Source organism: Astatotilapia calliptera, chromosome 7, assembly GCF_900246225.1.
Source record: "Astatotilapia calliptera chromosome 7, fAstCal1.2, whole genome shotgun sequence".
NCBI classification, from domain to species: domain Eukaryota; kingdom Metazoa; phylum Chordata; class Actinopteri; order Cichliformes; family Cichlidae; genus Astatotilapia; species Astatotilapia calliptera.
The window spans coordinates 34,669,105-34,693,670 of record NC_039308.1 but is presented as its reverse complement, the minus strand read 5'-3'; the positions used below and the strand labels follow the sequence as shown (position 1 = coordinate 34,693,670).

At 39.2% G+C, this 24,566-nt stretch overlaps 1 protein-coding gene across 7 annotated transcripts in view; it reads left to right on the top strand.

Annotated features, from left to right (window-relative positions):
- tcf4 (transcription factor 4) overlaps nt 1–24,566 on the top strand; it is a 177,401-nt gene that overhangs the window by 78,993 nt on the left and 73,842 nt on the right. For 2 of the 7 annotated variants that reach the window (XM_026174492.1, XM_026174491.1), the window contains exon 1: nt 21,628–21,761. The exons of the other annotated variants lie outside the window; for them this stretch is intronic. In XM_026174492.1, the coding sequence (XP_026030277.1) occupies nt 21,693–21,761 (69 nt within the window). In that variant the 5' untranslated portion in view covers nt 21,628–21,692. Of the gene's footprint in view, nt 1–21,627; nt 21,762–24,566 lie in introns of those variants that run through there. 7 annotated transcript variants of the gene reach the window in all.

Below are 24,566 nucleotides of genomic sequence, written 5' to 3'. Positions count from 1 at the left end.
GTAAATAAAGCAATATGTGTTGAGCCCCCTTTTTTTCTTTTCTTTTCTTTTTTGCATGAATCCAGGAGGGGATGCAGATCTGTTTTTTCTTACCAGACTGTTTCTTGTTTCTTACAAAACATTCCATATGAAATTGATAGTTGGTGCCTTGCTGTAGGGATTGAACCTATAAAGCCTGTCAGCTGCTTATTTTTAACCTCGGATCAGCCCTACAAAGAATTTTCCTGCAAGTTTTCCCATTTGATTTTTAGAGCTGAGCATTTGGGTGTCTGTTCAGAAATCCTTCCTGCTCCTCTTTTTTTTCCCTGTCTTTTTTTTCCCGAATGGTCCGGCCTCCAACACTGCTGCCAACAGCAACGGCAAGGAGGCTGAGGCGTCTTTTCATTCCTGCCTCCAGCAGCCAAGCGAGCTGCCTGCCGCCTTCTTTTTAATGCAGTAAATTGAACTCTGAAATGATTTGATAAGGATTTCTTTTTTGTCAATCGAGTTCTTGCTTTTTGTTTTTCCTTTTCAAATAATTTGGGTCACTTTTCAGTCATCTACAGCAACTGTATGTGTTGATTCTGCAGGATGCTCTTGTGTAAGTTAAACATCAGTTAAACTTATTGAAATCCTTCAGTTTAAAAGAGCAAACGCTTAAATGTTAAAGGATAAAATCCTGAATTTGAATTTCTTTCTTCTAATTCATTGATTATGTCCATAAATTAATAACTACAAATGATTCTATATTTACGACTTAATGTAAGGTGTGAAATTGTTATGTTTGTTTAGTGGTTGGCTGTCATATTTAGGGGTTAAAACCCTTTACTTTCTGATCTGTATCTTCACCAGAAGCCTTAAAATATTTACTGTAGGGTAGATGTAAAAGCATTTTTGACAGCAGAGACACTGAGCCAAACATTTAGCAAACATTACTGATGCTGGTGAATATTTTTGTGTACAATTAGTGTAGATTATACAGTATGACTGACTAAATGTTACTGGTTAAAATATAAAAGGTGTATGTATCACATACATGTTTTAACATATACTAAAATTTTTATGTTTTAATTCTTTTTTAAATTTATTTCTTGTAGTTACTATGTATGTTTTTAACACAACATTTAAAAAAATTGTAAGGTCAAAGGTCAGCTTATTATTATCAATGTAAAATGCATCTTCCTTTAATAAACACTGTGGGAGTGTGATTGGTGATTTTTTTATACTATTGTTATTGTTATTATATATTATATTTATACATGTGTACTGAACAACCACAGTGAAAAAACATCACAAGGACTCTCCGAGGAGCTGCACCAGCGTCTGACAGAAAAAACAATAGCTTGTGGATTTTATAGAAATATTTTTATAAAGGAGAAGAATGAATATACATACATACAATGTTCTGGTTGTCTAAATGATGACACCCTGTGTCACAAACCGTAGACATGAAATAACAAACACATGCGCACACAAACACACACGCACGCACACGCTTTTTGCCCAGCCTGCACCTGCTCTGACTACAAACACGACTTCACAGAGGAATGCCTGTAATGTTAGTGTGTGTGCATGTGTGTGTGAGAGGGAGAAACACAGGGTGTGTGTGTGTGTGTCTAATTCTATGGAGACACAGAAAGGCCAAAAACAAAAGTTCTCTTTGTGAGCAAAATGGCTTTGAGTAAACAGCGTGGAAACATTTCTCCATCCAAACATCCCGAGTCTCGTGTTGACAGATTCGCTCCCTATAGTTACCTAAAAGAAAAGGCCATTTTTCTTTGTTTGGTTGATTGTTTTGTTTGTTTGTTTTTCAGATTTGTCTTAAAATAAAATGGGATAATATATGTACATTGAGAGAGCTGTTGGAGGTTTTAATGTTTCCCCCGGTCCTTGTTGGCAATGAAGAGTTGCCCCAGTGCTCTGCCTTCAGTGCGGGAAAGAAGTGTCTATCTTGCAAAGTTAAAGCCTTTATGATAATAAATTCCAAATTTGTGTTTCTTTACTGAGCCACCAAGTTGCACTGCTGGGAACAAACATAGTCAGTAGTTCACATTTTTGTGCCAAATATGGACTCACTACCAAGGAATCGCTTAGCTTTAGAAAGGAGATTACAGGATGATTATATCAATATATAATCAATATAGTCAATAGTAACCTTAATAGTGACCTTCTTGGAAAAAGTGAAGACCCCACAAAATGTCCTTACCTATCAAGGTCCTCATCACTTTAATCAAGAATCAGGCAAAAAGAAACAACTAAGCTGAGGGACGTTTGCAAACTGTGTATATTATTTGAAGGTTATTTGTGTTGGGTATTAATAACTGATACATAATTATTAACCCTTTAAGACCTACCATAGAACCAAGTCCGCCAGAGCTTATATTATATTTTTACATGCTGTGGAGCCATTTTTTGGGAGCATTTCAAGTTGCTATACATCAATACAACCATTATAGCCCAAATTTTAACAATATGTCTGCATTAAGTGCATAGTACTTACATAAATTGCAAAAAAGTGCAATAAATTACAAAAAAATTGAAAATTGTTTTTGTCTTTTTAACATATATTTCTAGTTAGAGAAATTTAAGAGGCTTATCCCTCAAAACTGTAAATACAAAAAAGTTGCACAAAATAGTTTCCCACCACAGGAAATTTATTTTAAGTGTCTTCATAGTTTTCTTTTTGAAATACACCAATTTTTATATACTGCAGGAAAAACAAAAATAAATATTATAATGAAAATTTGCAAAAATAACAGCATATGCATCAAAATTAACTATTTCCAGAAGTGCAATATGAGTCCTCAGCATCCCAGAAATGACACAGAAAGTCATAAAGTCAAACATAACTTTTAAAAACACAAGTATAGGCTCATAAGGCCCTGATGGTTAAAAAAAACCCTACATTTCCGCAAAATGACGTCACTTCCGGTTTCGGGCAGGTAACAAACAGCTGATCAATCGGCAAAGCCTGTTTCTGGAATATTATGTTTTTGTTGCTGCAAGTGCTTTTTATGCAGTTTTTGCAAAGCTATATGTGGAAGGAAACTGTGACCTAGGACAAGCTGATGGCATAAGATGTAAGTACAACTCCTCCGGTTTCATATGCAAAAAAAATCATTGTGCTAGCTTACACGGTTGCAGTGCTACCGGGATTTAAAAATAGTTGCGCAAAACGGAACGTGCCTGCTCCGACTGGCTTTAAAGGGTTAATTAGCAACACCTAGACTGTACTCTCTATAGTGGATGGTGGTCCAGACAGTGTTTGAGCCAAGGATATGTGTTTTATTCTCATTTTCTGTTCTACTGTTGGAAGTAGATGAACGCTCAACAGCGGACTTTAATTAACTTAGATCATTTCTGTATGATTTTTAATTGTTTTATGGGCCATTTTGGGGGGGGGAAACAAGTGTATATGAAGTGACAAGATGACAGAATCAGAAATATATTTGGGAGGATACTTGAGTTTTAATATTGAGTCATATTGTTCAGTGTTTTCTCAAGGCCTCACTGTCTTTGTGCAGTTTAGTTGTTTTAAAGCGAGATAAATTGATAAGTGGCCACTAGGGGCAGTAGCAGCAGATTTCTAGGCCATACAGTGATTATTTCTTTTTTGCATATAAAACACTTCCGTATTTGGTGACTTGTACACTTAATTTGATGACTTTAGAAGCAATAACAGTGTTTTAGTCTCAAATGAAACTTTTTTGATGTTTTGAGACACAATGTATTTATGTAAATGGACTAATGCTTTCTGGAACATTTTGTGTAAGTTTAGCATCTTTCAGCTTGGTTTCAGTGATATTTGACAACTTCCATTAGATCAAGATGTTTTTTGCCTTTCTTTCCTTAATTCATTGGCTGTTACGGTGAGATTTTCTCTATGTTTAAGGAACGTCGATACTCTCTGTATCTGTACATTGTTTAGTTTGACTTGTTTTTCCCTGTTGTCGTGTTGCTGCCCTCCCGTATGCTCCAGCGTGTGAGTGCACTTCATTTAAGCAAAAAGTCTTGACTGTTTTCTCTCATCTCTCCACTGCGGGTGATGGGCCTCTTTCTTTTAATTAATTCTTTTTTCTTTTTTTTTTTGTCTCCCTGCGCCACAAGTTTGTTATTGTTGTTTGTCAAATTTTGTTTGCTGAGTTGATGATTTACTTTGAGAAACAATTAAACGTCACTTGAGAGGAGAGCGTGGGACGTCTTTGTAATCAAAAGGAAATTAGGCATCAGTTGCTAACATTAGCAGGTTGCAGAGTGCCGTCTCGCTGTTGTTTTTCTTTGTTTGGTGTTAGGAGTATATCAGCTCTCTCTGCTTTTTTCCCCTGCTTTAGATATCATTGTTTTTGTTAATTTGTCGTTCAAGCTGATAAAGTCTCCAGCTCCTCCTCGGAGCTTTGCTAATGTTGACTGAATTAATAATAAAACACAGTCATAGTTATAAAGATTATCCCCAAAATCGACTCTAATGAAGCCATGAAGATGAAGCTGTTAAAGGGAGTGGAAATAAATTGTATGTACTTGTTGGATCTTCATTATTTAGTCCATTTGTAGCTTTTTTTCCTTCTTTTTTTTTTGAAGGGGGAATAATAACACAAACACACAAACATCCACTCTCTCACACACAGTTACCTCACCACTGTAGGAGCAGCCATGTTTTACAGATTCATCCTGTGTGACTTCTTGTTTTCACGGTTTAAATGTGAATATTATTTTACATTTTCACATTCTGGAAAAATGGCATCTGTTTATTTATAGCTTTGGATTGTGGATTTTTTCCTTTAAAATTGAGACAATAAATATAGCAAATCTTAAATCAAAGCACAATACATTATTTAATTTTCAATACTATAAATGATGGTTTCTCAAAAGTAAAGAAGTGTTTGTAGTCGGAAAAGCTTTTTAATAATTCAGTAATGTTGAAATTGTTACATTTTATCCATCATGATGTAGTAAATATCATTTATTCCTCAGAGTATGTTATTATTATATTATCTTGGAGGTTTCCTACTTTACAGTAAAATATCTTAACAACAGGTTTCACTTCTTTTAGCAAAAGTTAATATGTGATTATTTTTGATCTGTAACTCATTTGTCACCAAATCTAAATGACACTTAAAGCACTTAAAGTGTATTTGTACAAAAAAACCCAAGGCAACAGATTTGACTTTTAAGAATAGCAAACAGCCATAAAAGTGCATTTTTACCTGAAGCTCATCATTCAGTATTTTAATTTCTAATTTAAAGGATCCAGAGTGTGAAGAGTCTCATCTTCAGCTCCCTACCAGCAGAAGCCTTTAAAGACAGACCTTCACTTCCTTTGATTTTAGGCTTTTAAAGAAGGACTCCTGGGGTGTCAACATTTTATGTGGCTTATTTAAAAAAAACAAAAAAACACAACTCCTTGTAGGGTAAATATTTTCAAACCCTGAGATTAAATCCTCTTCGGTGATCTGACCAGGGCGATCTGCTCCCATCTCTGGCTATTTCTTCTCTCTCTCTCACTCACTCTCTCTCTCTCTCTCCTCGGCTCAGATGTGGTTTTGTTTAAAGTCGACAGCGTTAATTAAATTAAGCCAGGTCTTGCAGAAGGCACAGTAGGAGAGCCAGCGGTCCCCGGTGGGCCGCGGGTGGAGGAGGGATGAAGAGTGGGGGGAGTGGAGAGCAATAGTGGTGGTGGTGGTTGAAGGGGGGTACAGGGAAACTTTTTAGTGAGCCATACTGCCCCCTTCAGACAACCCCAGATGCTACAGAGAGGCTGCCTACCAGTGAACTGCTGTGTTGTCTGTTTCCTGCATCGTGTGAAGGCAGCTGTGTGGTTTTAGATACGCAAGGTTTGAAAGGTGTGATCAAAAATTTTATTTTTGTTTTTTGTAATAAGGAAAAAGTTATTTTAAAAGGGCAACAGTTCAATTGCCCAAAGTATGCGGACAGACTTACCCTGTGCTGCTGTAGTGATCTGCATTTCAGGTCAGATTTCAGATGCACTGAGGTGCATCACTGCTGCACCTCAGTAATGCTAATCACACTCGTGGTTCCAACTAATTTTGGTTTTGGATGAAGCTGCACCAAATTAACACAAGTAATTACACACACACACATATGTATATATGTGTATATATGTATATATATATATATATATATATATATATATATATATACACACATACATACATATATATACACACATACATATGTGTGTATATATATATATGTATATGTGTGTATATATATATATGTATATGTGTGTATATATATATATGTATATATATTAATTACACACACACATACATAGAGAAAGACAGAAAGAGAGAGAGTAATAATTAGAAAGCCCAATTTGTTCTATATTTTGGAACAGCAGAACAGAAACATTAATAGTATGAAAGAATAAATGTTCTTCTTATTTAATAAAATAAAGGCAGATTTATGAGATATATTTGCGAGCCTGCAGAAAGTAGTAAGTTGTGTTTACTCTCTTGTCTTTTGGTCAAACTGGTTGCACTTGTTTCTGTGAATCCACTTTGTTACAAAAATTTAAAAAAAAACTGAAAAGCACACAGTGACCTCACCTCCTCGTGTGTGAAGTGGTGCTGAAAATGAAGTGTCTGCGTGTGCGCCTTTCTGTGTTAGCATGCTGCTCAAATTAGCGGCGTTGTACCCGGCCTTGGCAGAAGATGAAACGAGAAGGAGGCTGCAGAGAAGGAGGGGTGACAGAGAGAGCACTCGCATGCAGCTTTGACATGTATAAAAATAACATAAAATGTCCAGTCTTTTTTTTATAACATTGTTACAAATTGATGTATTTGCATCATTGGTAAAAATCACTGCCTCTCAGTTTCATTCATGCTTCCATGTAACCATTAAAACCCATGAGTGAAAGTGGCTTCAGACTCATGGGTATATTGTGGGGGGATTTAAGGTAAGCTCTGATTTAAAACAGTAATGGACTTGGTGGACATAACGCAGGAACTCAAGTTTAGGTGTGAATGCTGCCGTTGTCCTGCAGCCACAGCTTCAGTGTTTATTCTGAAGAAATCCAGAGAGCAGCTTCAGCCAGAGATGACCTCATGGTTTAACTGCTAAACACACACACATACACACTTACGCACACACACTGACAGCTGTGTGTGCAGTTATGTTTTGCGGATGCTTCAGTGACTCATTCCACTTGAAAAAGCTGCAGAAATGCCTTTAAAATACGAGTCGGTCCACCTCCTGCCTTTTTACAACTGCTTTAGCACAACTTATACATTAATCAAATGGCATTGTTAAAAAGAATTGTTGAGAAAGAGAGTCCACGTGGATGTGCGTTCTTTGTGCGTGTGTGTCTATAAGCTATTTGCTTGGCTCTCAGCCCCAAAATGTCCCACACTGCTGCACCCCGACCGCCATTTTGTGTCAGATGGGAAGCTGACTAATTGAATTACAAAGCATCCATTTGTGTGTGTGTGTGTGTGTGTGTGTATTGCTCTGTATGAGTGTCTGTGTACATGGATGCATGTGTTGTTTGTGCAGATCCTCTTGTCCAAAAAAGGACTTTGTTTGACATAAAACTAAACCTTCCACACAAATAGCATGCACAGTATATACATAGCTTACACAAATGTAGCTTATACCGCTCAGTTCTGTTTAAAAGTCCACATTTAAACTCACTTAAATGATAAATATTTAAAGGAAACGTAACACTCGAACAGCTTCAATTGTGTTTTTGACCAATTTGGTTACTCAGCTGCTAAAAGGCCGGGGGTGGGGCTTGTTTTTGACTTAGAGCACAGGGTGGTAACAGCAGTGTAATTGCTTGCATAGTCTTGCTATAACTATGTTTTTAACATGTTTTGCTAATGTTACCCTGGCTTTTGTCCCATTTCCCATAATCTACCTAACAGTTACTACTGTATAGCCCCTTAAATTATACTACTCTGTCTCAGATGTTCAATTACAAATCTTTCAATCTAATGATAAGTCTATGTTGTCTTAGCTTATAATGGTTGGTTCACATCTTATGCCAATGTCATGTCATTTTGTCATTTCCATAGTTACAGTCTTAGCAAAAAGAAAGCACATGCTCTTGAAGTTCCAATGTTCTTTAAGGTAAAAAATAATAATCTGATCCTTAGCAGGTCTTAAAACGAGGTCAATACAACCTCATATGAACTGTAAAACAGTCATTAATTATTAATAATTAATTATTGCCATAATAGCAACTTTAATAGGAATAAAGAGGATAAATAGCAGTTAGGTGCTGTTGGGCAAATGCACTAATGCAAGGAGGAACTAGACCTCAGAGGGGAGAGAATTTCCAAACAATTTGAAGGCCGTCATTCTATAGTGACAAAGATTCTTCACAAGTGGAAAATATTAAAGACAGTTATCAGTGTTCCCACCAGTAGACATGCCAGCAGAACATGAAATGCTCAGAGAAACTGCAAAAAAGCCAAGAGTTCAGACTCTACACACTTCAGTTAGTATTTTAAATATTAATGTTTGTGAGAGTAGATTTAGGAAAAGACTGAACATGTGTGACTCATTTGGAACACCTCTTTTCTCTAAAAAGAACATGGCAGTACAGTTTAAGTTTGCAAACATGCATCTGAACAAACCACAAGAACACAAGAAAAATGTTCTTTTGACAAATAAGAGCAAATTGGTTCTTTTTGACCAAAATGCACAGCATCACATACAAAGTCTATCAGCAGGAATACCTCAAACCATCTGTCAAGCATGGTGGTGGAGGGCTGAAGATTTGGGTTTGTTTTCCAGCCACTGGACCTGGGCATTGTTGCATATCAAAGTACTCTAGAGTCAGATGTGAGGTCATCGGTGCAACAGGCCAGTGATCCCAAGCACAGCAGCAAATCTACAGCAGAGTGGCTGAAAAAGAAAAGAATCAACTAGCCATCAATGACCCAGTCATTGATGGCTAGTTGAAGTGAATGCTTCTGTAGGCTATTGAATCAAGGGGTCCACTTTGTTTTTCACATGCTACTTCTCTACTTTGGCTTATTTTTTGATAAATAAATAATTACACAATGCGCTTATTTTAACATAATCACAATCATAATCTATCTGGAAGTTTAGCTTGATCTTGAGCTGTTAGATGTAGAGTTGGGGAAGTCATGAAATAAACTGATGTGCCAAAGCGTCTATCAATACTGCCAGCCCTCAATGACCAACAAACAAGCCTGGCTGAATACACTCCTTGGTATTTGTCAAGTTTTCCACTTAGTTGCTGATCCTTCAATTTGAACTTTGTTGTACTTTAGAGAAAGGATAGCAGTTTTTCTTCCACAACTGCCTCAGGGCTTGAAATCTTCGCTGTCAATGAAATGACCTCGGCCAAGGGATGTTTGCTGCCCTTCTGTCCTTGTGAGGACATTTGGCTTTTACAAAAGCCTCCCTCGCTTTGTCTCACACACACACACACACACACATGCATGCACACACATACAGGAGTGCCTGCTGCAAATGTGAAGGTTTCCCGGTGCATTCCTGAGCCCAAATATTTGGCTGCAACAACCAGCAGCAGAGAGCGGCACTCTGATTTGCTCCAAGGCTGAGAGGGAAATGACATGTTGTCACACACACAATCATTGGCAGACTCACACACATACGCACACACACACACCAATATGCTTTTATTATATACTACAACGTGAAACGTGCATCACTTACAGGAACAAGAGGATAATACATTTAAAACACTAACATTGTTTATAACGTAAGGATCAGATTCACTAGCAGTGGATTTCTGACAGCAGTGATCATAAATACTATAATCTTCCATTTTTCCCACCCTTGTTGCTTATCAGTTCTCACATGTTTAGAGCTTCCTTGAATGCACCACCAAGTTGTGTTTGGAGAGCGATGCCTGCTGACAGCTAATTGCTCTGTGATCTTAACATGAAAAGTTGTCAAAAAACAGTTTTCAAGTGGTAAAATGAATTTGTGATCACGAAAAAAAGAAAAAAAAAACAGAATGTGAGATAATTATGGGCACTTTACACACAGTTGCTGCATTTTGATGACTTTTAAGCTTTAATGTCTCAGGCTGAAATGCACTGCACACCGAAAAAGAGATTGTACGAGTTTATGAAAACCTCAGCTTGAGAGGTGATAAATACTATCTGAATCACTTTGAGAGTTTGGTGAAGAAAGACAAGAACCAGAAATATGGGAGAGGAAAACTTCTGGCAAGAAAAAATGAAGATCAAGATTTAAAAAAAACAACAACAAAAAAGAACAGGCTGTTGGTCTGACGAGAGTGCTGCCTAGAAGAAAAGCTGTGTCTTAGTGATCTGAATATCAGCCTTTTAACACACGTGTGAGACACACACACACACCCTGTCGTGTGGCGGTAATGCGCGCTGGTGGTGTGGATTAGCTTCATCTCTAATCATTGTTTTCATTCTGACACGGTCTGTGTAAAGCATACCTGAACACAAAGCGCTGAGTGGGTCTTTCTTTCAGCAGCAGGAAGAACTGCTCAGCAGGAGGACCGCAGGTTTCACACTGAGTCAGACCTCGGAAACTGGTCTCAGGTTTGATTGGTGAACAAACCGCAAGTTATCCTAATTCCCATTAAAGTCATTGAAAACTAGCTGTAGGCAAGTATCCAGCATGGTTTTACTGCATATGAGCCAGAACGAGAAAAACTCTCCACAGTATTTGGCTCCAAATCTAAAATGTAATACTTAAAAGATTTTCTCAAAAGGAGCATTTCAATCCACCTTTCTATTTCTATCCACACATGCCTGTAGACCTTATATGAATCAAAGTGTTGTCTTTGCAAGAATCCTTTAGGAATTTCTATATTAGATTACAGCCGTTCAGAATATATTGTGCGTTTGTCTCCCAAAAATCCTGAATTGGAATCTATGGGAGATTTACAAACAGCAAAGGTGATAGAAGTAAAGCTTTTCAAAACTAATTTGTAGACGAACTTTAATTTGTTTAAATCAAATTTTACTGGTGATCCTAAAAATGCCTCACTATTATCATCTACAGTTCCAGCAGAAAATGCTTTGTGATATATCTACAGGGAACATTTAAATGTAAAAAATACAAAAGTAATGTCCACTTAAAACTCTTTTACATATGCAAAGCATGCTGTCTTTGCTCACCTTAAGAATACAGCTAATTAAATGGTTGCACTGATAAATCCTTGGTGTTTTAACAGAATCAGAGTAGTTTGCACTCATGCTAACAGCTGGTGCTGTAGGCAAAATGCAGATGTCAGCAAGCTAACACAAGTTCTGACGAGGCTGACTGTGCCCGGACCAAATCTGACTGAGGCGTCTTCTTGTTTAAAGAGACTTTTTTCTGCCCGCCGTTTCCAAATAATGGGCAGGAAATTAAAAACAAGAGGAAATTGTTGGGTACTCTTACTATGTAAAGTGCTTGGAGAAGACTATTGTTGTGGTTTGTGGATAAATAAATTGATTGGTCCAGACTAAACTGAGCTGTTCCAGAAGTAAGGCAAGCTCATTTAATTCCCTCTTATATTTTTAGCATTTCTAATAGCCAAACTTAAAGCTTCGGGGGGAAAAGCATGCTGTGGATGTAAATAAAAATAGAGTAATGTGTTCAGAAAATATCCGAAGCTAATGAGCACTCTTTTCTACAACCCTCACATAGCTCTGACATTTAACCTCACTGGCTAAATGTTAGAAATTAATGGAAGAGTCGAGTTCAGGAATGGGTGAAGGTGCTGTGGTTTATAGGGTTACTGAAGTTGGGCTAGCTGGTATATAATAATGTGCTACATGGTAGCTAGCTACATAGCTATGGTTAGCATAACATAAACACAGTGAAGCTGGAGGATGAACGCTAACTTTTTTCCAAGCACGGCAGGATGCTGTAAACAGACCAGCCTTAAGTCAGAAGAACAACTGAGATAATCCATCCGCAATATGAGGTTAGTCATTAATTTATTGCTGCATGGGCTGGGCTGTAGTTACATCGTAAGATTTTAAAAAGTCAGCTTGAAATTAAACAGTGGTAATAAAAACCGAGAGAGGCCGACAGTGATCACTGCTCTTTTTTGGGGGGCTTGTTCAGATTAAATAGAACAAGATACAAAACATTAAAACATGTTAAAAACACAACAGCCTTAATAAACACAAAGTAGTTTGGATCCGGAAGCAGGGTTCATATGTCATCACTTAGAGACTGGACTATATTTTGAAAAGAAGGAATTTGAAAGGAGTGGCAAAATGCAGGAAATATAAAAGGCCTGCACCATATTTCATAGTAATCGAACTAATAGTTGAAAATTCAGTAGAAGCACATCATAGGAAGACCAAAACAAGTTCTTAAATTTCAGCTTCAGGGAGTGATAACGTTCAGGGAATGTGCCGCCTGTTTGAGTCATATTAAGTGGTAATCAGCTGAAATCATCTGAGCTGGTGATGCCCTACATTCTTTGATTGATGAGCAGTTGAAGGGCATTCGTACTCTGAGGTTAAGGTAGTGATGAGACAGCAGATTGGGATTTAAACAAGAAATTAGGTAATGCTAGCTTAGCATGTGTCAGAAGTCAACGTTGTAGATGCTGAGTGAAACAGATCACCTTTATCTCGCTCTGGACTCCGTGACTAATTTATGGACTTCAATACAGCACTTGGTCAAAGAAATTACATTAAATCACTTTAAATGTCTCACTATGGTTAAGAAGTTACATATTGTTCTTCCTGCAGAGGTACCTGAAATAGCAAATTTTAAAAATAACATAATTTATCAAAAGTCAGTGTGGCCAGTGTCGCCAACTATGGTGATGACACAAAGCTCGTCTTAAATCAACAAGTTATCCCCCTCCTCCTTTCCCAGATCTTCCTTGATCCACAAACTGCAGGAAGTTGAAGTTGGAAGCCCCCCCCCCCCCCCCCCCCCGCCCTTTTTTTTCTCGCTAACCCCCCACCGAAGAGCTTCCCTCCAATTTGTTGAATTTCTCAAAATGTTCCGTTTGTTAGGCTGAAAAGAAAATCACAGAAAAATCACCATAAGGGCTGCTTTGCATTTTTAATTAAGAAACTAACATATGAATATATTTGCATATTATTGAGTTGCAGATTAAATCATGCATACATAATTAGCGTGCAGCAGCGCTCGCTTGTTCCTCTCTCTCTCTCTCTCTCTCTCTCCGTGCACTGTGCTTACTGCTTTTTTGGCAAGCTGTGGTTCTGATGGATGCCAGACACACACACACACACACACCTACCTTGTTCAGACTCTCTAACACACACACCCTCTCCAAACACTTTTGGGACTCTGTTTCTCTGCAACTCTCGCTCTCAGTTTGTATTTGGGAGGAAAATTAGCTTCTGATTTTCTCCGTCAGAATTGAGGCCACGTCAGGTTTTTGATCCTGATTACACCAGAGAGAACTCCTTCTTTCTCTCTTCCTTTTGTCACAGAACCGATTTAAAAAACATCAGTATAGCTTGGTTGCTGTTGTGATTTGGAATGTCACATGATTTATTTTTATTTAAAGATGTAAATCTAATCTGAAAACCCCTTAATTATCATGTGAACCATGCTGGGCAAAAATATCTGAAGTTTTTAATCACTGGATGTGAAAAGTTATGAAAAGACAACTTCACCAAATGCTGAAAAAGCTAAATGTGTGTGCCGTTACTATATTTGTAACACAACTACATTAAAGCTCCTGTTAAAACAGCTCCTCTGGGTTTCAGTCAAGCTGAAACAGAAGATGAGACTTAATGACTTCAGAAGCAGCTAGGCTACAGTTTAGAAGGATTTAGTGATCATCGAGACCTGGCTTCACCCTTACTGATGCGTGCAGCAGCAGCAGTCCAGAAGTCTTACTCTAACCAAATCCAGCTGATTGCCAAATGTAGCTTCCAGTGAATAACGTTAGCAAGCCAAGTATGAAGACACCATTTGTCCAGTATATAGGGGGAATTTGGAGCTACCAGGAGGTGGCTAGCCACTTTCCACTGGTTTAGCTTTAATCTTTTGCAGTGATGTACAGCTGGACTCCAGGACCGTCTGACATCAGTGAGGGGTTTGGTTTGCAGCAAGCACAGCTGGATTGGCTGTGGGGAGAGATGAAACAGGCCTGAAACTTCATTAGATGGAAATTATGTCATTTAAAATATAGAGGTAGGGGACTGTGAGCAGGTTCTCAGGTTTCAGTGTGTCGGAGCTTCACTTATTAGCGAGGCTCTGACACTACTCTCTGTCTTATGAGAACTCTTTGAGCCTCAGTAATTTACATGTTGAGCTTGCTAATATGTACATTTTTTATATATTTGTATGTAATATATTTGAAGCTTTTAACCATTAGTTATTTTTAATCTCTGGCTCTTTTCCGTAGTGCATCTTTTGCCCTCTCTTCCCTCACCTGCAACTGGAGCCTGGTTCTATTGGAGGTTTTCTCCCATTAAAGGGAGTTTGTCTTTCCCACTGTCACCAAGTACTTGCTCATGGGGGATTGTCTGATTTTGGGGGGTTTCTCTCTGTTATTGTAGATCATCTTGAGGCGACTGTTGTTGTGATTTGGTGCTATATGAAAAATTAAAACAGAGTTGAGTTGAATAAAATTTAATTTGTCATCATAATGAGGCAGTTTTTAAATGTAAGTAAGCCAGGTATGTGGCTATACTTGAGCCCTGTTTATTTTCACAAACTTAATGAATTGTAGTGATTCTGCAGTATGAACAGGGGGAATATTTCATGTACTGTTGCAATGACTCAAACATCAGTCACTGCTTGAGTCATTGCACCGGACACATCACTGGACTGTTTGAGTTCTTCATTGCAATCTAATGAGCCCCTCTGTTAAATAAAATCATGTGCATCTTGACATAAAAATTATAACACAGGCAAGTGTGGCCATTGTTGCTGAATTGCCGTTGCAGTGTTGCTTCAGCTGTGATCTGATGGATATTTGCAAATATGGAAGCTTGTTGGTTGATGTGACAGACTCTAAGGCCAGCTTAACTTTGCTTTGTTGTCCAGCAAGGGTTGAGCGTCAGTTTGTACATTCATGTCACCTTCTTCCACTCTGTTTACCAGTAGTGAACACAGCATTACAGTACAGTATGCTCCTCTCTTGTATATGTGTGTGTCTGTGGGTTGCTTGTAGGGGATGCACCAATCCCATATTTGGATTAAATCTTTGTAAGATCCTAAATCAGAAAGCTAGATCCAACATTGGCAACGAAGACCTGTTTAGATTGCTTATATGTTGTTCTTATGTTAACCGTATATATGTTATATATATATATATATATATATATATATATATATTATGCTAGCAGCATTGTGATATTTGCTAAGGATGGGATGGAGGACGCTAATAGAAAAGGGTCAGAAGTCTTTCATACCTGCAACACCGACAGCTTTTCTTTGTATGGTTTCAAAAGATTTTGACTGAATTGACATGAAAGGACAGAAAAGCTATGAGTTTCCAAGTTTATATTCTTGGGTGCATTTTCTATTTGTTCTTTTATATTTAGTTTAACAAAGTTAGGAAAGCAATGATTAAACCTGATGTAACTTTACGCATGAAACAATGATTCTCAGTTTCACCCGCTTAATTTAACAGTCATAGCAGATCAGTCCCTAGCATCACCTGAAATCTAGTGGCAAGATTTTGATATCATTGTGTGTGTGTGTGTGTGTGTGTGTGTGTGTGTGTGTGTGTGTGTGTGTGTGTGTGTGTGTGTGTGTGTGTGTGTGTGTGTGTGTGTGTGTGTGTGTGTGTGTGTGTGTGTGTGTGTGTGTGTGTGAGCCACCCGCTCTCAACTCTTCAATCCTGTTGATAACTTTATTGTTTGTAAAGTCCAACCTGCAGAATGAAAAGGCTCAAATCAAAGGCTTGCAGTAGGAGGTGGCTGTATGAGGAGAACAAAGTGCACCGTGCTGAGTGTGTGTTTAAGAGAGAGAGAGAGTTTATAGACCTTTAGCAATTGCTGCACCATGTGAGGAAGAGAGAGAGAAAATCAAAGGAAAAAAGAAAAAAAGATGAAAGTGAAGAAAGAAAAAAAGGAACATAAAAAACATAAGAAAATTAAAGCCAGAAAAAATGGATAACAGGAAGTAATGTAAGAAACGGAAGAAAACCAGAGGAAACAAGAAAATTCAGGAGACAAAAACAGACGTCTAGAGAGGGCGAGAGACATTGAAAGAGACAAAGGATGAGACAGAGAGAGAGAGATTGACAACTGGGGGGTCGCAATTTGAAGGAAAATCCTACCAGCGTGAAATCAGGATGAAATGTGAGATTATAATTCAGTCAGGGATTAACTGTCATCTCACCAGCAAAGAGGCAGGAGGAGGCGAGGAGGAGAACTAAGGAGAAAGATAGGAATAAAAACTGGAGGAGAGAGGAAATGTACAAAAACCCAGTAACATTAAATAGTGATCATTTTTAAAAAATGACACTAACAGCATACACCCATACACCCTGACCGCTCTAGATCACCCCACATCCTTTTTTTTTAGCCCCACTGCCCACTAGAAGGGGCTGTCACAATTAAATGCAGATGGACGATCGCTAAGAAATGTATTCTTTTTAATTTATGGTTTTTCAAACAGTCTGCTGTTCAGCTGTGTTATTGTTAAGAAATTTTATCCTCCCCCTCGTCTCACCTCCAGCTCGTTGCAGCAGAAGGCTGCCCCTCTCCGAGTCTGTTTCTGCTTTAGGTTTTTTCCTGTTAACATTGAGTTTTTCCTTCCCACAGTTGCCAAGTGCTTGCTTATAGAGGGTCAACTGATTGTTGGGATTTTCTCTCTAAAGCATCTATAAAGCGCCTTTTAGATGCACTGTTGTTGTGATTTGGCACTGTATAAATACAATGGAAGTGAATTATTTAACACAAAAGTAATTTAATGTCTCTTACTTGCATTAGAACTTTTCATTTAATTGCACTATTGACTGTATTCCTATTCATCCTTAATGTGTGTTTTTTTTTAGTATTGATCTTAAGTTAAGCAATTATATGACTCTATCAGACTGCTGAGAAACACTGTGAGTGTATGAGATTGACTCTATATTTTATGATTTACAGAAGATGATTGATTTGTAGGACTTTGACCCAGATGAATGAGGTTTGTTTCCCATAGACCTTGACTTATTTTACTTTATGATTTTGTTTTAGCTAAATTTATTGGACAGAAGAAGGGGATACTGGAAAGAAAGCTTTGTGCAATCAGAATATTACAGTGTATAATAAAACAACAGTACGTGAACCCAACTGGTTCTTGGTCCCCATTCCAAAAACCCTACGAGTGCCCCTGGACATGAGCACCTTTTTTCACATGCACCCAGTATCCTGCAGTGGATTGGCAGGTCTGTTACATACTTTGATGAGATTGTACATGAATAAATTCTCTTAATCACCAAAGGATTCACAATAAGGGCTACTGACCTATCAGTAGGTTCAGTTTTCCTAGTCTGAAGTATAATTACAGCATGATAACAACTGATACTGACCAATTGCTGGGCTGATAACATTTGAAGGAGGTGGTTTTTTGTTTTGTTTCTCCCTTTCTCTCCCATCTCTCTCACTCCTCCTGTTTTACCTCCTTGTTGCTCCTCTTCTGCTTTTTTCATCCTCCATTATCTCCTTTCTTCTTCACCTGCTCTCTTTTTTCTGTATTCTTCCTTTTCCTTTGCCCCTTTCCGTTTGCTTCTCCACCCTCCTCCCTTCTCTTTGCTTTCCTCTCCTTTACCCCTTCTTTTCTTTTAATCCCTCCTTCTTCTACCTCCCACTCATCCTCCTCTCCATCTTCCCTTTCCATCCTTCTTCATCCCTTGCAGATTTGTTGACCAAGCAAGCGTCAGACAAAATTAAAAATGCTGCCTCTGCTTCTTTCCCCTCAACCGGGTCACTCTTTTTTTGGGTTTTTATATATATATATATATATATATATATATATATATATATATATATATATATATATATATATATATATATATATATATATATATGTATATATATATATATATATATATATATATATATATATATATATATATATATATATATATATATGTGTATATATATGTATATATATATATATATATATATATAAAAATTTTCTTTTTTTTTTACCCCCTCCCTGCATCTCTCATCCTTCTTTTCCTCCCTCCCTTCCTTCATCCCTCCATCTCTCCCTTCATTTCCCATGCAGTCTGGTTGGGTACAATGCTGGGAGCCAGCCAGCGCTGCAGACAGATGGTCCACTTATTAGATGTGCATCAGCCCTCCCTCCCCTTCCTGCAGCTCGCTTTTTAATCAAATTAAAGCTGAAAGAAGAGGAGAGAGGGAGTGGGAGACCGAGGTAGAGTGAGAGTGAGTGAAAGAGGAGGAGAGAGAGAGTTTGGGCGGTCTCTTCCCTTGTTTTGGAGTGTATTATTTGTTTGAATAGGATGGATGATGACGATGTTAATATGAAATTTGGTAGACTGAATCACTGTCTGTCCTACGGTTTTGTTGACTGCCTGTAAGCCCCAGCACCCCCACCTTTCCCCCGTGCCTCCATCTCCTGTCGTTCTCTCTTTCTTTCTGTTTTTTTTTTTAAGGCCCACTCCACCAGTTTTACACATGAAGATCAGTTTACTTGTCAGCATTCGGGCTGCTCAGGCTGCGAAAACAATTGTCCACTGTCATCTCTGGCTCTGGAGGCACTTTGTCAAGTATGGCTAAATAACTGGTGATGTCATTGCTATGTCATTGGGGTTACCTCGACCTGGGCTTGGAAACCATAATGTCTCTTGGGATGAACCAGCGTGGGAATTTTTCACACTGATGAAAAAGTTGCATTATGAGAAATAAGAAATGTAGGAGCCAGTGTTTTTGGACCTTGTCCATCATATCTTGTGTTCTGGATGTTTAGATTTTGACTTTCCCTTATTAATGTTCCAACTTTCCAGAATCATCAGTGTCCTTGTAGATGGGTGGCAAACAAACCTGCATGTTAGTCAGACTTATTTGGAAGAGCAATATCTCGTTAATCTCCGTACCCCTCCTGGTGCAAACGGATTCGGGGTTTGTGAAAGCTTATCAAAACAACGCGATTTAAAGCAACCTGAAACATCACAATCGTTCACGCTCGGCGTTTTGGCAAATGCGGGGGAGTCTGGATATGACATAAACCTTGAATGTCAATCAGACTTACAGTGGTATCACAAAGTTTACCTTTAATTTTCCGGATCCCATCTGACAAGTTTGAATGAAACTCTGTGATCTTGTTGCAAATAAACACAGAAATATTTGTTTGAACACAACTAAAATAAAAAAAAATCCACTTTAAACAATCGCAGCCAGTTGTCTATATTATAAGTAACACTGTGTGCCAGAAAAAAAAATGCACACAATTCATTAACATGAGCAACTTTTAGGTGTTTGTGGCTCCCCCTGTAGGAGCAGTAGAAGCAGAGACTGGACGCTGTTTCATTACAGTCCACCATTTTAGACTTAAAACTCAACATAAAAAACAATCTATTTTAACTGCGCTCATTATGTATCTTGGTATTCTTTCCGTCTGCATCGATGTAGTATCATGACAAAAAGAAAGGAGAATAATAACAAATGCAATATGTTGGATTGGCTGCTAGCGTACTGCCACACTGAGCCTCCTGTCAATCAGACAACTGATGAGTGGGTTAACGATTAATGATGGGAGCAGGTTACCAAAGCAACCTAAACATGCTGTTTATGTAGAAAAAAAGGGGGCAAAACTATATATAGTCAGGCAGCTACAAAGGAGGACCAAAGAAAGCTTTTATTGTATGTGTGGTATAAGAGAATTTTATGTTGAATATATATACAGAGGAGTAAACATTATTATATCAGCCTATAAATGAGATAAGATACACAAAAGCTGTAGAACCAAGTGTGTAGAGGAAATAAGTGGGTAGGAGCAGAAATAGGAGGAAAAGGTAAGAGAGGTAAGGAGAAAGGGTAGGCTAGATGGAAATACGGGAAAAAGGTAGGAAAATAAACAGGAGGGTGAAAGAGTGAAGAATAGGGGAAAAGATCAAGAGAAGACAAGCGTATAAAAAGGGAAAATTAGGAAACGAAAGGGAGACAATGAAGGAGATGACAAGAAAAATAAGGGGTGAAAAGAAGAAAGAAGGGTAGGAGAGAAGGAAACACCAGAGAAGAAAGTGAGAGGAAGAGGAATGTAGGAGACAGGTGGAGGAAAAAAGTTGGGTAGAGGAAACCAAGAGAGTAGGAGAGGGGGAGAAAAATAGGGAATAAGGGAGGAGACAAGGAAGAGTAAATAAAAAAATAGGAAATGAGAAATGACGAAATTAAAAGGAGATGACAAGAAAACCAAGGCGTTGGGGAAAAGGAGAGGGAAACAGAAGGAAAAATACACAATTGTCACAAGAGGAAACATGGGAATATAAAAGAAATACGACAGGAGGAAACATAAAAAGAGGAAATAAACGGGAGTAGGAAAACCAAGGGGAGAGGAAGAAAAGAAAGGGGTTGGGAAAGAAGAAAATGAAGGAAGAAAGAGGATAAAAGGAAAAGAAAAACATGAGAAAAGGGAAGCGGAAAATTTAGTAAATAGTAAATGAGGGCGAAAAGAATCAGGAGAAGGAAAAAGGAGCCAAGTGTGCAAGGGAAGAAGAAAGCTAAATAAACTGAAAATTAGAAAGTGAGAGGAAAGGAGGAAGAAAGCAGGGGATGAGGAAATGGGATAAAGGCCTTAATAAAGAAAAAGAAAAGAAGATGAAAAAATAAAATGGGAGGACATGAGACAGAAGGGTGGACCATCCGAAGGAAATATAATGGCAAAGGAGACAAGGAAGAGGAAACCAGACAGTAATTTAAAGGAGAAGGGAGAGAATAAGGCCTAAGTAGGAGCCAGAGACATAAGGAGATGACAAGGAGAAAAGGCAGCGAGGTAACAATGTAGGAAGCAAGGAGAGGAGAAGGGCAAGAGATTAAAGGAAGGACGAAAATAAGGGGCAAATAAAAGAAAGGAATGATGAGAAGGGAGGGAAAGGGGGAGTGACGAGGAGGAGTGTGTTGAAAGAAGCGCGCGGTCTGGATGCGATGGAAAAAGTGAATATTCGGTTCAGTTCAAAGGCACGCGGCGAGCTGAAGCTGCGCGAGGGAGGGAGGGAGGGACGGAGGGGAGGAGGGAGAGGGAAGGATGGCTTCCAGATTTAGTGTGGAAAGTTAAAAGAGTGTCTGCGACCGCGCGCGTGTCCGCGAGGGTCAGTGCGCGCTTATACGCCACATTTCAACCTCGCTCTCGATTTCTCTTTTTTTCCCAGTACATTTTCCGTGCGCGCGCTTTATACGTGTGCGCGTGTGAGGGAGAAGGGGAGGGGCACTTCTCTACCTCCATATCTCTCTCTCTCTCTCTCTCTCTGCCTACTTTGCATATTCCGCGTGCCTCGGCTTGGCCATATGGGAAAATGCAACTGAAGGAATTGTCGGCGGAGAAAAAAACGCGCAGGCAGGAGCACGCGAGCAGGAGCGGCGAGAGTTTGAGATCATAACAAGCCCAGGAAAAGTTCACGTAGAAGAAGAAGAAGAAGAAGAAGCAAACAGGAGAAAGGTGGAGAAGACAAAACGAGCAGGGGCGGGGGGAGCTTAGGCTGAAGGAAACAGCAACAACATAAAAAAAAAACAAAAACAGAGAGGCACGCGGAAACAGAGAGAGAGCGCGAGGAAAGGGAGAAATAAAAGAGTTTCTTCTTCTTCTTTCTGTGGAGGAGAGGAACGATGTATTGTGCGTACACCATCCCCGGGATGACAGGCAGCTCACTCATGTACTACTACAACGGCAAAGCGGTAAGACAGACCCCCTCCATCAGTTCTCTTTTTTTATTATTATCATTATTCCCCCCTGTCTCCCGCGAGGGTTTGGGAGTCAGACGTGGAAACAGTCCGCGCGCGTGTGTTCGAGTGTGTGTGTGTGTGTGTGTGTGTGTGTGTGTGTGTGTGTGTGTGTGTGTGTGTGTGTGTGTGTGTGTGTGTGTGTGTGAAAGAGAGAGAGAGAAGGAGGTGCAGAGAGAGAGGAGGTGTGAAGCTGAAGAGCGTCGCTTTTTTTTACGCAGTAACTTAGCACAGTCGATCCGTTTGAAACGTGAACTGACTGTAAGATCACTGTGTCCGAGTGCCGGGGTTTATTTTGGGGGAATCAGACAGCGGTGGGTGCTGAGAAGAAAAATAAAAAAACCCAGTGTGTGTGAGTGTGTTTAGCGGTGAAGGTGACAGCTGTGTATGGTGCCGTGGAGTGTTTCAGCCAGACTCTTCTAAAAAGTGTGTGTACGTGTCAGAAAAGTAATATTAAAAATACAAACTGAAAAAATAGTCCCAAATCTTTTTTCTCTCTTTCAAACGGGCGCTTTAAAAGTCAGCTTGAAATAATCCGCCATGCAGCTTTTTGCTCCCATTTTTTAATGAAACAAAATAAGAGCGTCATTACTGAATTGAATTGATGCTTTTGTCGCTGTCAAGCGGAGTGACACACTTGTGGTTTTTGGGGTTTGTTTGGTTGCGTGTGTGTGTGTGTGTGTGTGTGCGTGTGTGTGCAATTCAGGAAGCTTTTCTAATTCAGCCCCAAACTGCTTAAAAGTGCCGCTTTTATTTGTCAAAACGTGGCCTCTCTGTGAACACACTCACAACCAAGAAAAATACATTTAAAGGAAACCTGAAAATGAATTCTCCTGAATTTAATTTAACATAAAAAAAATCTGTGTTATTTATCTACTGGTTTTCATTAAAACAAAATAATTGAAGTGGACCAAAAAATAAGGTTTACCTAGCTGGATTTCTCTGTTAGTTTTTATTTAAAAGTGTAATACATTTAAAAATACTAATAGTGGCTTTCTGTCTAAAATGACAGCCAAACCACCTCCGCAAGAGCCTGTCTGACCTCTCATGAACCTGTCTGTCTCTCAATAACCCCTCACCTGTAAAACACTAGTAACAGGGTGACATGGTTTAGAGAGGAGGTGTAGTGGTGTAAAGAGAAATGAAGGTGAATGAATTTCGCAAGTTTTCTCATGTTTTAAAAAAAAGGCAGGAATGTGTGCAAGCTGCAGGTGCGAATGAAGACGGACGACTGGGATTTCCTACAGATCCACCTGTCAGTGAAGTGTCTGTCTCAGTCTAACTGCTGCTTCAGATCAAAGAAGAAGAAAATGAAGAAAAACCCTTTAAAAAGAAATCTGTGATCACCATTTTATGTTTTTTTTTTAAAATCATATTAGATGTGATGCATTTTTTTTTTAATTCAGTAGGTGTGATCTTGGCTTTATAAGAATATGATTTCTCTGAAATATGTCCCCAGAAATTATTTACTGCAAAACAGGAAGATTTTTAATAATTGCTTTTTTTTAGTGTAAGTAATTTATTTTTTTGGTTGCGAAACATTCAATTAAAGGTGTATTTTTTATTTTTAATGTAATTTGCAAGACCTTTGTTATCATCACATTTTATTAATTCACATAGGTTAATTCAAATTGAGTTTAACACATCTTTTGGTTTTATATATTTATTGTTTAGGTGCAAAAAAAGATACAGAAAATCCATTTTTTAAAATGTGAGATCACTGTCATTTCTGCCGAGTTGTTTTCAAATAGAGCTTCTGTTGTTTGAGCAGACCCTCACCAACAGTCGCTCTCTGTCTTCTCGGCGCCTGTCGGGTCTCCGGCCTTCATCTGGCCGCCGGCCGCATCGGTCCCGCACGCTGTCAAACATTGACTGCGTGCCGTTTTGTACCTGCTCTCTCGCTGTAGCTCAGGGCCTTCTTTGTATCTCTTCAGTTCGGCGATGCCACAGGCCCGGCATGGCACCGCCGCTTTGTTTGGCGGCTGGCTGCTGGATGGCACATTGTGCCGATGGTCTTGATCCGGTGCCAAGCTGCTTTCTGTCTTCACTTTAACCCCCCTGTCTCTCTCTCGCTCTGTCTCTCTGTGTCTGTGTCACAGCTTGTTTGCACCCACTGTCCGCTGGCATAAAGAGAAAACACACAAACAAGGCGATCGGTGCAAAAAAAATAAAGAAAATCATGTTTTTTGGGGTCCAGGTTTGGTGATCATGTGGTTGTAAGGGAGCACAGGCAAGCCGGTGTGTTACGGAGGTGGAAAAGTGGAGCATGAAGGGGGGAAACCTGGGGCAGGCTGGTTGGGGTTTGAGCGAAGAGGCAGAAAAGGCTCGGACAGATCTGCAGCAGCAGCGAGGCTCAGCCCGGCAAGACCATACAGTGCAGGGGCTGAATCAGGGCTTTGGTTTAGGGGGAGAGAGGGTGCGTGTATGTGTGGGAGGTGGGGAGGAGAGGAGGAGGAGGAGGGTGAGAGCCGAGGCCCGAGCTTCGAAGAGCGGCTGTCGGCTCGCTAACTTAAGCTCCAGCAGCTTAATGAGGTAGCAGAAAGCTCGACTAAAAACAAAAGGCCTCATTTAAAGGCGGCCTGGCCAGCCGGCTATTGTTATGCTAACACAGCATTTGAATATTCAGTAAGTTTTAATTAGGAGTCCTGAAACAGTCTGCCAAAATCCTGCAGTCCGCTCTCAGTGTGCAGCTCCAGGAAACACACGCTTTAAGCACTTTAAACTGACAATTCTGCTCGTCTCCGTTTTATTTAGCATTCA